This window comes from Curcuma longa, chromosome 1 (assembly GCF_044706935.1).
Source record: "Curcuma longa cultivar G26 ecotype Majalengka, Jawa Barat chromosome 1, ITB_CL_G26_1.1, whole genome shotgun sequence".
Taxonomy (NCBI): Eukaryota; Viridiplantae; Streptophyta; class Magnoliopsida; order Zingiberales; family Zingiberaceae; genus Curcuma; species Curcuma longa.
This window is the reverse complement of record NC_133861.1, coordinates 24,973,858-24,985,603: the sequence shown is the minus strand read 5'-3', so window position 1 is coordinate 24,985,603 and position 11,746 is coordinate 24,973,858. Positions and strand designations below refer to the sequence as shown.

General features: G+C 39.2%; 2 protein-coding genes across 6 annotated transcripts; both read left to right on the top strand.

The window, feature by feature from the left end:
• On the top strand, positions 1–3,658 carry LOC141839830 (disease resistance protein BAK6-like). 4 transcript variants are annotated; one of them, XM_074727692.1, is made up of 9 exons: positions 1–274; positions 667–798; positions 950–1,082; positions 1,332–1,403; positions 1,554–1,697; positions 1,862–2,005; positions 3,125–3,205; positions 3,296–3,348; positions 3,465–3,658. In XM_074727692.1, the coding sequence occupies exons 2-9, from the start codon at positions 726–728 to the stop codon at positions 3,488–3,490; spliced, it is 726 nt and encodes a 241-aa protein (XP_074583793.1). In that variant the 5' UTR covers positions 1–274; positions 667–725; the 3' UTR covers positions 3,491–3,658. The 4 variants fall into 4 exon arrangements, with proteins under 4 accessions (XP_074583793.1, XP_074583785.1, XP_074583776.1 ...); XM_074727684.1 differs by having other exon boundaries at positions 633–798; XM_074727675.1 differs by having other exon boundaries at positions 451–798.
• Positions 3,659–5,407: 1,749 nt separating this feature from the next.
• Positions 5,408–10,439, top strand: LOC141821529 (putative serine/threonine-protein kinase At1g54610). Of its 2 annotated transcripts, none has more exons than XM_074708935.1 (7): positions 5,408–5,691; positions 5,779–6,063; positions 8,053–8,370; positions 8,646–8,873; positions 9,038–9,135; positions 9,212–9,332; positions 10,024–10,439. In XM_074708935.1, the coding sequence occupies exons 1-7, from the start codon at positions 5,479–5,481 to the stop codon at positions 10,327–10,329; spliced, it is 1,569 nt and encodes a 522-aa protein (XP_074565036.1). In that variant the 5' UTR covers positions 5,408–5,478; the 3' UTR covers positions 10,330–10,439. The 2 variants fall into 2 exon arrangements, with proteins under 2 accessions (XP_074565036.1, XP_074565032.1); XM_074708931.1 differs by having other exon boundaries at positions 10,018–10,439.
• Positions 10,440–11,746: the final 1,307 nt, after the last annotated feature.

Here is an 11,746-nt window from a genome sequence, read left to right as displayed (position 1 = left end):
CAATACCCTTCTCCGTTCGAATCTGATATCGGATCCTGGTTCGAAGGAAATTGCCATCCCTGCTACGGATGACGGATGACGGATGACGGATGAGGGCGAGGAGAATTGTTGGGAATGAGGGGCTGGAGGAGGTGGTAGGCTGTGAGGTTTCTGCTGATCGGCGCAAGGCGATTCGATTTTTTCGAATTATCTGACGCTGGCACGCCATAGTTCGCGATGTTGGTTTTTGTGCGGCGGCGTAGGACTTGCACAGGGTGGTCGGTTTCGTGACTAGGTAAAGTCGCCATTTTTGGCCGATTAATTTCTGGTAATACTAGTAATTCGAATGGTTGATGTACATGATGCACAAGATTGACTTTTGCAAAGACCTGCTGATTCAGTTAAGATTTGTTTGAAGAAGCTTTGGTAAATCGGTACATATTTGATTAGTCTATCCACTTATGATTCTAGAAGAGCTTTACTTTTCAATGGCCGAATAGAAAAATTGCCCATGAGACTCAGACTCAGTAAACAAGATTATATTATCCAATTTAATATAATGACGACTTCAAAGTAAGAGTTTTGACTAATTCATTAGAGTGACAAAGTGTGAAGCCTTCATCTACGACTTAAAAGTGTATAAAAATAAACAGCAAGCAAGACTCTTCTTGCAAACTCTTGTTTCAGAGAGAAAGATAGAGAGGAAGAATCATATTGCAGTTTGACTTGTTGATTGATCTTCTACAATGAAGGCTTGGCAATTATCTTCTCTGTCTATCCTTATCATTGTTTCAAGAATGGTGAATTCCAACCTTGAAGGTATGATCTTGAAATTAAGTGTCAATTTAAAATTCTTTCATTACAGCCTCCAAAATCTTTGTTCAAAGGAATATGTAAAGAAAATAGACAATTTTTGAAATAACTTGTCCTATTAAAATGGTTATTGATTATTTGATCTTGTGTTTGGCAGGTGATATTCTTTATGCCCAGAGAAGGGCTTGGAATGATCCGAATAATGTCCTGCAAACCTGGGATCCAACTCTAGTGAATCCCTGCACTTGGTTTCATGTCACCTGTAACCTCGACAACTTTGTTATACGAGTGTAAGCTTTTCTATGCTCGACTAATCAACACATTTTTGATAGTATCACAACTGAAATGACTTTGAAATATACATTCACAATGCTTGTTTATTTTGTTGCTAATTGTTGTTTTCCTTGAAAGTGTTATGTTTTGCAATTAGAATTGATTAGTGAAATTTTCAATGACTAATGCTAAAATTTCGATAGGTCTGACCTTCAATACTAATTGTTGCACTCATTGCTTAATATTTGATATGCTTTTTGGAATAGGGATTTGGGTAATGCTTCATTATCAGGTCCTCTCAGTCCTCGTTTGGGAGGACTAGCAAATCTTCAATACCTGTAAGAAACTTTTTAAAGAGGAATTTAATATAGAATTTCAGATTTTAAGTTAACTCAGATTATATTTCTGTATAAGAAAATATTGTTAGAACAAAATTTGAAGTAACATCACTGCTTGTGATTTAATGAGTGATATGGTGAACAATGCAGAGAGTTATACTCAAATTTCATAACTGGAGCCATACCAACTGAACTGGGGAACTTGACGAAGTTGGTGAGCTTGGATTTGTACGAGAATCGATTGACTGGCGCAATCCCTTCTTCTCTTGGCAACATCCAGTCCTTGGCTTACATGTAAGTTTGCAATTATAATTTACAACTATAGATTTTTTTTAAATGAATGTAAATGAAAATATATCATTTTGTTCTATATGCATGATAAACATCAAAAGAATGTTGTAATCTGATTGAAGTTTCATTTTCATTACTAAGGATTTAATGAATGAATGATATTGCAGGAGGTTGTATTCAAATAACCTAAGTGGTGCAATACCAGCTACACTAGGGAACTTGATAAATCTGGTGATATTGGATTTCTCCAGCAATGCATTGAGTGGCTCAATCCCTGATTCTCTTGGCAATATTGAGTCCTTAGTGAACTTGTAAGTTCCCTGTACATTAAGGGGTTCGTTTGGTTCAAGTTATGATATATAACCTTAGTTATGTGATTACCAGGTAATCACATAACCAAGGTTATGGGGCATAAAACATAACCTAATATTGTTTGGTTCACTTTATTTATTTGGAAGGAATAAAACATAACCAGTTTTATATTTACTATATTACCCCTCATTCAATTATATTTTAATATAATTCATTAATTTAATATGTATAATTTGTTAATTTTATTTTAATAAAATAATGCATTAAAAATAATTATTTTAAAAAAATTTATTAAAATAATAAATATAATTTATTAATTTTATTTTTTAAAATTTAAAATAAATATATATATATATTAATAAAATAATTTATTAAAATAATTATTTTAATAAAATAATTTATTAAATTAATAAATATAATTCCTTAATTTTATATTTTTAAATTTAAAATAAATTTATATTTCTTTTAATAAAATAATTTATTAAAATGATTATTTTAATAAAATAATTTATTAAATTAATAAAGATAATATGATAATTTTATTTTAATAAAGTAATTTATTAAAAATAATTATTTTAATAAAATAATTTATTAAATTAATAAATATAATTGGTTAATTTTATTTTTTTAATTTAAAAAAATATATTTTTTAATAAAATAATTTATTAAAATATTTATTTTAATAAAATAATTCATTAAATTAATAAATATGATTCATTAATTTTATTTTTTAAATTTAAAATAAATTATTTTTTAATTTATAAAAATTTAAATTTAAATTTAAATTTATTGAATTAAATAATTTGATTTTAATTAGATTTCATAGTACTTTTTAATTGACTTAGTTTTAAAATCGGAGGGTAATTATGGAAAAAATTTCGTTAACCTCAGGAATCCTAGAAAACCTTAGGCTGCCAAGGTAATCACATTACCGGGTTATAACCCATTTGCTGATGTGGCGGTGATGTTGTATTACTTGGGAATCAATCATAATCTGAACCAAACAAGGTTATCAGATAACCAAGGTTATCAATGATAACCCCCAACCAAACACCTCCTAAATGTTTCTTTCACTTCCAATCCCCAATAATAGACTAAAGTATGTGCAAATTTTCCAGGCGGCTTAATGGAAATAATCTTTTTGGAGTAATACCAGAACAAGTGCTTGATCTCATTGTCACTGGCAACCTAACTGAGATGTGAGAGGAATTCTACAATCCCTCACTTTTCAATTAAAGATATCTTGAAGTTAAGAAAATCGATCATCATTTTGGCATGTGTTTTGGCAGAAATGTTTCAGACAATTATATGAATGGGACAACTAGGAATTCTGGGAAAAGAGGTGAGCCATATCCATCAACAAATTAGGCTTTATTGGAACAAATATACTTCTGGCTATATATAATATATAATTTGTGCTAAACATGGGTGATTTCATTGTATTTAATTAATTTGCAGTTACTACCGTCATTCAAGATGCATAAGCTTCCGGCTGTTTTAAATTCAGAGCTGCACAAGAAATAAAGAAACAATCTACACCAAGCATTATTTACTTGTCATTCTAGTTTGGGGACGATTGATTTTCCCTGAAAACTGTAATTTTGTGCCGTCACTTTCATTCTTATTTTTGAAGATGCAGACCTTTCCTTTAAGATCATTATGGTTTTTCTGCCAAAATAAAACACTTCTTTTGGTTAGTTTAATCTGAGGAGAACAGGAAAAAAAATACTATTTGTTCGGTGGTATACAACTTTTATCTCAATTATACATGTTATTTATGATGATGATGGGTTACACTACAATAAGATGTAAAAGACTATAGAAAGTTTCAGGGCAAAGCAATTATGTCAACTGTGATGCCATCAGCCCTTTCAGTATCTTTCTAAATTGATAGGCCTTCATGATGCCACTCCAATTTCAAGCAATGCAATCCGACCATTTGCCACAGAACTGCTCAGATCTTTTGAACAGAAAGCTGCAAGCATCCTGCTTTATTCAATACCTTTATGGTGAAATTTATTTTGAATCTATGTATGCACTTGAGGACTTAATTACTTAGAAAACTGAAATTAGATTCTTGGTTGCATACAGTGCAATGATATGGTGCTTTGAAGAGCAGTAGTCTGTGACTGAGCTGTTTATGTTGGCCTGGGGAGGGGTGCAAAAGAGGAACCAGAGATCAGAGCCAACACAGTGGTAACAAGAGCAGGGCTGTTATGTTCAGAAGAGCAGTAGAATTTTGAAAGGGAAAAGTGATGAACCTATGACCCACATTCCTCAAGCTCCCTTACACATACTAGTGTTGTCTTTTTCAGCGTTGAGACCAGAAAGCAGTGAGAAGAGAACGGAAAAGACAATGGTAGCAAAGAGAGGAAAAGGTGATGGTTTTACTTGGGTAAATTGGAATTATTTACTTGGTGTTTTAAGTTGCTTGCTGAGCTGTTCTAATTGTTAATCGTCTTGAAAGGAGATCAGATGCAGCAACTCTAATGGCTTCAGTCTCATGGCAGCCTGACACTGCAGTAGGAGAAAGCATTGGCCGAACCGTATCAAGTATGAAAGCATTTGCCTTTATTATTTTTTGTTTTCTTGGCATGCATGTCCCTCTCATCTCTTAATTCTTATCTTATCTACTACTTTCTAACATTTATTATTAAGGTGGTGGAATGAATCTGGTGCAGTTAGTAGATTGAATGGATGACCCTGAAAATAAAATATTTTAATAATGATCTTTCTGCTTTTTTCAAACAAATGAAGATTCTGATTATATAGATTTTAACCAAGGAAACATTTAGGCCATTTGTTTTCCAAGGAAACACTTCCACAAGGCATATTCTGCAAATTGGAGTTTGCTGTTTGAGTGAAGACATGGGATCTAGGAGAGGTGATCAAGGGAAAAGGGGTGCGAACCGGTGAGGCGAATGACTGCGACGGGCAGGCGCATTTAAACTGCGTGCACACGCGTCGTGTTCTGAGATCGATTGGAACTTCTCAGTCTGCAGGACTTCTTGAACGCCAACCCGGAAGCATTTTGTGGTTTGAAAGGTGCAACACGAATGCCCTTCAACTTCACTTTATCTACGAGTTTACCCTTTTTCACGTCTCTTTTTCCTCTAATTACTTGGAATGATAACAGCTTTCGTGAAAGGAATGCAAGATTAAAACGTGATTATCAATACAGTTACGTCATGTAACAATGACGGGTTGTTAATTACTATTTTTTATTATGGTTGACCATTTCGCATTTATTTTCCTTTGCTTGAATTTTTCTGACTTCCCCATTATAAAAGTCAATGTCAAACCTGAAATATTCTGGACGATTTTAGTACTTTTCCAATTTTGCCATCTAACGCTGCCTCTTTCTTTTCTTCAAGCGCAGTATACTGCGGGGGGACTGGGGAGTATCTCTTTGCAAGTTGCAGCCACGACATGCCGGAGAACCACTTCCCGCCCTCGATGTAGGCGGCCACCCATGGGTTGCCTCCTCAGCAAGCGGAGCGCCGCTGCCCCCTCGGCCCCCTCCGAGAAAGCTCTCCCAACGCGGTCCTCAGAACGCCCCTGCATCCCCCCCGCGCTCTCCCCTCCGGACCCTTCCACCTGGCCCACCTGGCTCCTCGCCGTCGCAGGAGAAGCCCTCCGCGGGTGGAACCCTCGCCGAGCCGACTCGTTCCGTAAGGTTGCTAAGGTACGCTCCATCCGCCTTCCCACATTCTAAAGGTGGAATTTTGGGGCGTTTTGTTGAGGAAAGCTCCGATCTTTGTGCGGGTTCCAGATCGGGTCGGGAACGTACAGCAACGTGTACAAGGCGCGGGACTTGGAGACGGGGCGGATGGTGGCGATGAAGAAGGTGCGCTTCGACGCGGTGGAGCCGGAGAGCGTGCGATTCATGGCGAGGGAGATAACGGTGCTCCGGCGGCTCGACCACCCCAACGTCGTCCGGCTAGAGGGAATTGTCATCTCCCGCGTCTCCTCCTCTCTTTACCTCGTCTTTGAGTACATGGAGCATGACCTCGCTGGACTCGCCGCGGCACCCGCTGTGCATTTCACGGAGCCCCAGGTCAGCTCCCATTTCCTATTTAGGTTCTCGGACTTTTGGAACGCAAAGTTGCGTCTTCTTCCTGGTGATTTGATCCGGTCAATTCTTAGAATTAAATGTCTTTCTTAACTTTTCTACTGTTCTATCAATTGTGCATTTATTATTATTATTATTATAGCGGAATCCAGCAACTCTGATACTTGTAGTCGAGGGGTAAACTGATGTGTCGAGTCAAAAATCAATAGTCAACATAGAATATCCCTCTCGTAGGTGCGCAGTTGCTCGGCCAAGGAGGGACTATTTTCCTTTGGAGCTTTCTCGTGTCCAGGCCCTTCCGAGGTCTGACCTGGGGCAGCACTGGACCTCGATGCATCGGCTCTAACGCGACAGGCTACTAACATGCGCACAACGCTTGCGGATAAAAGGGCTGAATCGCCAAACATGATCTAGTCAGTCGGACTCTGTCTTCTTCGACTAGACTTGAGGGAGGGACTTGTGATGCAGATATGGTGGATGACATGACCTCCACTTGGGCAAAAGTCAAGAGTCAAGCGAAGACAGCGAGGTAGTCAAGGTCAAAAGAACGCAGGGGGAATGACTCTATTCGAGGGGAAGCCAGGTCCAAGCTAACTAAAGTCCTGAGCTACATCTCAGCTAAGCAGTCCCGAGCTACATCTCAGCCAAGCAACCTTAAGTCACATCTCGGCCAAGCAGTCCCGAGTCACATCTCGACCAAGCAGCCCCGAGTGTTATATCTCGATCACCTTAGTCCCGAGTCTCAGCTCGACTGTACCACCTTAGATCCTATCTCGGCCTCGAGCACCACTTCTGTCTTGAGTTCTGCTTTTGTACAGTGTACGAACTTCTGACATCCAAGCACCCGCTGGTAGGCAAATGTGAATATTCCTAGAGACATGCAGCAATAGGAGAATAAGCAGGAGGTTACAAGACTGTCAGAATCGGTTTCCTCGTATACCCATTTCTCCTGTGGCAGTTACAAGGATTTCAGACCCGATCTCCTTAGTACCCCTTCCCTCTGTAGATGGGTACGAGGATTTCAGACCCGGTCCTCTCAGATACCCTCTTTTCTGCGTATGTTGCCGAAAGTAAATGTTTGCTAGAGCTGGTCTCCTCAAGGGGCACTTGGACGCCTCCATCCCTTCTGATGTGGAGATCCAGGGAGATGGCTATAAAAACCTGAGGGCAAGGTCTGGGTAAGGGTTGGGTTTTACTCCTAAAAACTCTAATCTTCTTCTTCTCCAAGAGGGAAGACTTCTCTCTTTTCGTGAGGATCCTAACTTGAGCATCAGAGTGGCCTGTCGGGACTCTCCGGCGCTAGTTTAGCCTCCTATTGAAGTGTTTTTCAGGTTCTCATCATTTTCTCCTTTGAGCTCTGCCATGAAGTTGCACACATCAGATCGATCGTTGTCTAATGGCTTGACCATCCACGGTGCTTAACTAGAATAATAATAATAATAATTATTATTATTATTCCACTTTTGGATGCAATTGTTGATGGATGGTACTCTATTTTAAAAATTCGACCAATTTTGGAGGATAAAAAAAATAAAAAAATGGAAAATACTTGCACCTCTAAAAACCTTTGAACCCCTAATAATTTGTCTGAAAGGTATTGAAAGTGAAGCTCAAGTATTCTTCTTGCTGTCTCTTTATTTGCAGTTAATTAGGCATGGTATACTAGGAAGAAAGTTTGACTGGTATGTTATAAAACATTTATGACAATGGTTTATAACAAACTAGTTCAACTGCAGATGCAACTTCAACTATTTTGCTTCGTTCACTTTTGTGATTTGCAAATGTTAAAATCTTAAGTCCATACAAAATAGACGAGGTGTGTATTGACTGTGAGATATGTATCAAGTTTAAGTTCATATCCTAGGAAAATGAGTTTTAGCAACACCAGAATTGATCTATAGGTGTGCATTTTCTTTTGTACCTTTGCCTTCGTGATATATCCACTTGATATTCTATGCCTGTAATTTGCTCCAGGTCAAATGCTACATGAAGCAGTTACTTTCTGGTCTTGAGCATTGCCACAGTCGAGGTGTCCTGCATCGTGACATCAAAGGTTCAAATTTGCTTTTGGACAATGAAGGAACACTCAAGATAGCTGATTTTGGACTTGCTTCTACCTTTGATCCTGGCCGTAAGGCACGAATGACTAGTCGAGTGGTCACGTTATGGTATCGTGCTCCAGAACTCCTACTTGGTGCAACAAACTATGGTGTTGGTATTGACCTCTGGAGTGCTGGCTGCATTTTGGCAGAATTATTTATGGGAAAACCAGTATTGCCTGGAAGGACAGAGGTAACGACATAGTATACCATTTATCTACGTAGTGCCATTATCGGGCATTCCTAACATCTGATAGATATGTCTTGGAAAAATATTGTGCATAGGTTCTCCATTTCCTAAAGCAACAGTTGCTACCAATGTCATAATGCAAATATATGTTTTTTTTTCCTTGATGAATTGTTTATGGAGGTGAAACTGGAGAGTTCCTAATTGCTAATGATTGTGCTGATAGACTTCACGTATTACAACTAAACTAGAGGTTTGAACTCCTCATCATGTGCACATAGGTGGAGCAGCTACACAGGATCTTTAAGTTGTGTGGATCACCTTCAGAAAAGTACTGGAGGAAGTCGAAATTGCGGCATACTACTATTGTGAGGCCAAAACAAAACTATGCCTGTTGCATAAGAGAAACCTTCAAGGAATTTCCACCTTCTTCTCTGTCTCTAATTGACTCACTCCTTTCACTTGACCCAGATGATAGAGGCACAGCTACTACTGCTTTGAACCACGAAGTGAGTACTTCAATGATTACCTTTTGTGGTAACCCAATTTCATCACTAGTAGGGATATGTTGATGTACTATTAAAATAGTTATTTAGGATAATTTAGAAATTTTCAAGTAACAAATACTAACAGAAGCATTCATCGATAACCAATTTTTTTTCTGGTAGTACAGTTCTTCACCACTGAACCTTGTGCCTGTGATCCATTGAGCTTGCCTCAGTATCCTCCAAGCAAAGAAATGGATGCAAAACTGAGAGAGAAGGCCAGAAGGTAAATACTTGCTCCTTTAACAGGAACAAGCTTTTTCATCTACTAACCATACTTGCTTTCTTTATTAACTCCACAGACAAAGCACTATTTGTCGGAAAGGCTATTCTGAAGCATCAAGACGATCTAGTGTCCGTAATTGCCATAGCAGAGCAGTCCCGGCTCCAGAAGCCAATGCAGAGCTGCAAGTAAATTTGGAAGTACGTCTGTTAATGCTCTAATCTTGCTTCTAGTAGTCAGTTATGATAGATTGAACCTGCACATAAGCTTTAATTACCATAAATATGGACTATTTTGGACATTAGCTCTTAAATATAGGGGGAAAGAATCATATAGATCCTTGAATATAAAAAGAATAAATAATTAACATGTCATAAATTATGGCCATCAGAAACTTCTGTGCTTGCTTTGGTTTCCATAACATACAAATTCAAATTGAAAAGTTATACAGTCAATATAATCAAACTATTATATTTGTTTTGTAGAAAAAAAGACAAATTGCTCTGATGTTTTAAACATTACTTTATTCTTTTGTTTCTTAATAATGTTTTAGAAGGATTGAAGCCATTGATTGATTCATAGCCTCTGTCCTTCCTCTAATTAACTCTTACAAAGCAAGAAGAAAAGAGTATTCTCTGGATACTGCAAACTTGCTGTATATATATTATGGAATGGTAGTCTTCTGAGAATAAGATACAATATTTCCTGCATCCCATTTACTAGTTCCTTTGGTGACTCAAGTAGTCTAATTGATTCTAATATAATCTCTGAAAGATTTTTTTTCTCTCCCTTCAGCTTCCTATCATGGCTGGATTTCAACATCTCGTGATTTTCAATTTTTTTTTGTCATGAACTCAAGTTGGTATCTTTTCCTGTGTTGCCAAGTTGCAGAGAATGCGATTGATGACTCATATAAATGTAACAAGCAAAAGCGAGAAGTTCCCACCACCTCATCAGGATGGATCTGTTGGAATCCCGTTGGGTGGACCAATCTCTTTCATAGCACCAGATACATCTTTTACTTCCTCAGTGTTTGAAGCAAAGGAATACTCCAGTGGAGGATTGGTTACTAGTGAAGTCACTCACAAGAGGAATATAAGCAAAGAGGAGCCAAGAGGTTTGAAGAGATTCATGCAGATCAAAAGAAATAGAAGAGTGCATGGGGACAAAAGAAAAGAATTAGAAGTTTTGGAGTAAGTGAAATAGTAGTTAGCCTTTTGTATCTCATGCCCGTTCACTTCACCATAAAATATGTACAGACAAGGAAGACTTCAGATGTTTGCTATCTACCATAGAGAGTTCATCCACCTGCTCATTTTGTTTGATTATGAGTTTGGTTGGCTCAAGTTGAACTCTTGATTCATTCATATCTGTTCCGATTGGATGTCGTGGATGGTCAAATCACCAGTCAACAAGTTATCAATGTATGTGGGACTTCGCTTTCATCGATGAAAGAACCTGAAGGCAAAGCAGAGAAAAGAGGTTAGATTGACGTAGAAGAGTCTTGGTAGGTCACTCTAACGCTCAAGTTAGTATCGGTGGAAGGAAATGAGGGTGATGAAGAAAGAAGATATGACAAGCATCTCCACGTCAATTCGAGGGGGGTCGTCTATCGGGCTTGAAGAGACCGGCCCTACCGATGGCTGACCAAAGGCGCAGACATGAGTCATCTAGGGGATCAAGTCTGTCAACCTCGTAACTATCCTAGACGCAGCAGTAGTTGATTATTCGTACTTTTTGACTTCATGCATAGGTACGAGGGTATCCAGGAAACCAGACCTGATATTCTCGTAATCGCCCTGTTCGTTTTGCAAGTGCCACACGCTTTAGGAACATTTGCAGTCTCTGTGTAAGGCGAAGGGTGGTGGTCAAGTGGTTGAGAGGCCGAGTGGTCGAGAGTTGGAGTGGCCGAGTGACTGAGTGACCGAGTAGCCGGGAGGGCGAGAGGCTAACTGGCCAGGAGGCCGAGAGGCTGGCTGGCCGGGTGGTTGAGAAGCCGAAAGGCTGAGAGGTCGAGTGGTCGAGAGCTAGAGTGGTCAAGTGGCCGAGAGGTCGAGTGGTCGAGTGATTGAGTGGCTAAGAGGCCGAGAGGTTGGGTGGCCAGGTGGCCGAAAAGCTGAGAGGCGGAGAAGGTAAGAGGTCGAGAGCTAGAGTGGCCGAGAAGCTGAGAGCTGGAGTGGCCGAGAGGTTGATACACCGAGTGGCCGGGAGGACGAGAGGCCGAGTGACTGAGAGGTCGAGTCACTGAGAGGCTGGGTGGTCGAGAGGCTAAGTGGCCAAGCGGCCGAGAGATCGAGAGGCCGAGTCTCAAAGTGATGGTCTATTCTTTGTTGACTATTGACTTTTGTCTCAACACATTAGCTTATCTCTTGACTACCAATGCCACGTAAGACTAGTCAAAATCTGCCACATCATAAACCTCCCCTTTAAGTCTAGTCGAAGAAAGTGTAGACCAATTGATTGGACGATAATGGGTTGGACACTTTTCCCTCGTCTTGAATCTGTGGTTGCGGGTCGGACCACATTTAATGAGCCAATTATGCGAGATCGCGTATCGTTATGCAAGAGCATCACCCTGATATGGGATCTATCTCGAGGCTAGGGCTCATCCCAT

Bases quoted from the DNA above. Each gene is read 5' to 3' on its own strand.
- LOC141839830 (XM_074727692.1), top strand. From the start codon at position 726: ATGAAGGCTTGGCAATTATCTTCTCTGTCTATCCTTATCATTGTTTCA. The intron at 2,006-3,124 runs GTAAGTTCCCTG...CAAATTTTCCAG, and splicing joins ATTGAGTCCTTAGTGAACTT to GCGGCTTAATGGAAATAATC. The intron at 3,206-3,295 runs GTGAGAGGAATT...GTGTTTTGGCAG, and splicing joins ACTGGCAACCTAACTGAGAT to AAATGTTTCAGACAATTATA.
- LOC141821529 (XM_074708931.1), top strand. From the start codon at position 5,479: ATGGGTTGCCTCCTCAGCAAGCGGAGCGCCGCTGCCCCCTCGGCCCCC. The intron at 8,371-8,645 runs GTAACGACATAG...ATGTGCACATAG, and splicing joins TATTGCCTGGAAGGACAGAG to GTGGAGCAGCTACACAGGAT. The intron at 8,874-9,037 runs GTGAGTACTTCA...CTGGTAGTACAG, and splicing joins CTACTGCTTTGAACCACGAA to TTCTTCACCACTGAACCTTG.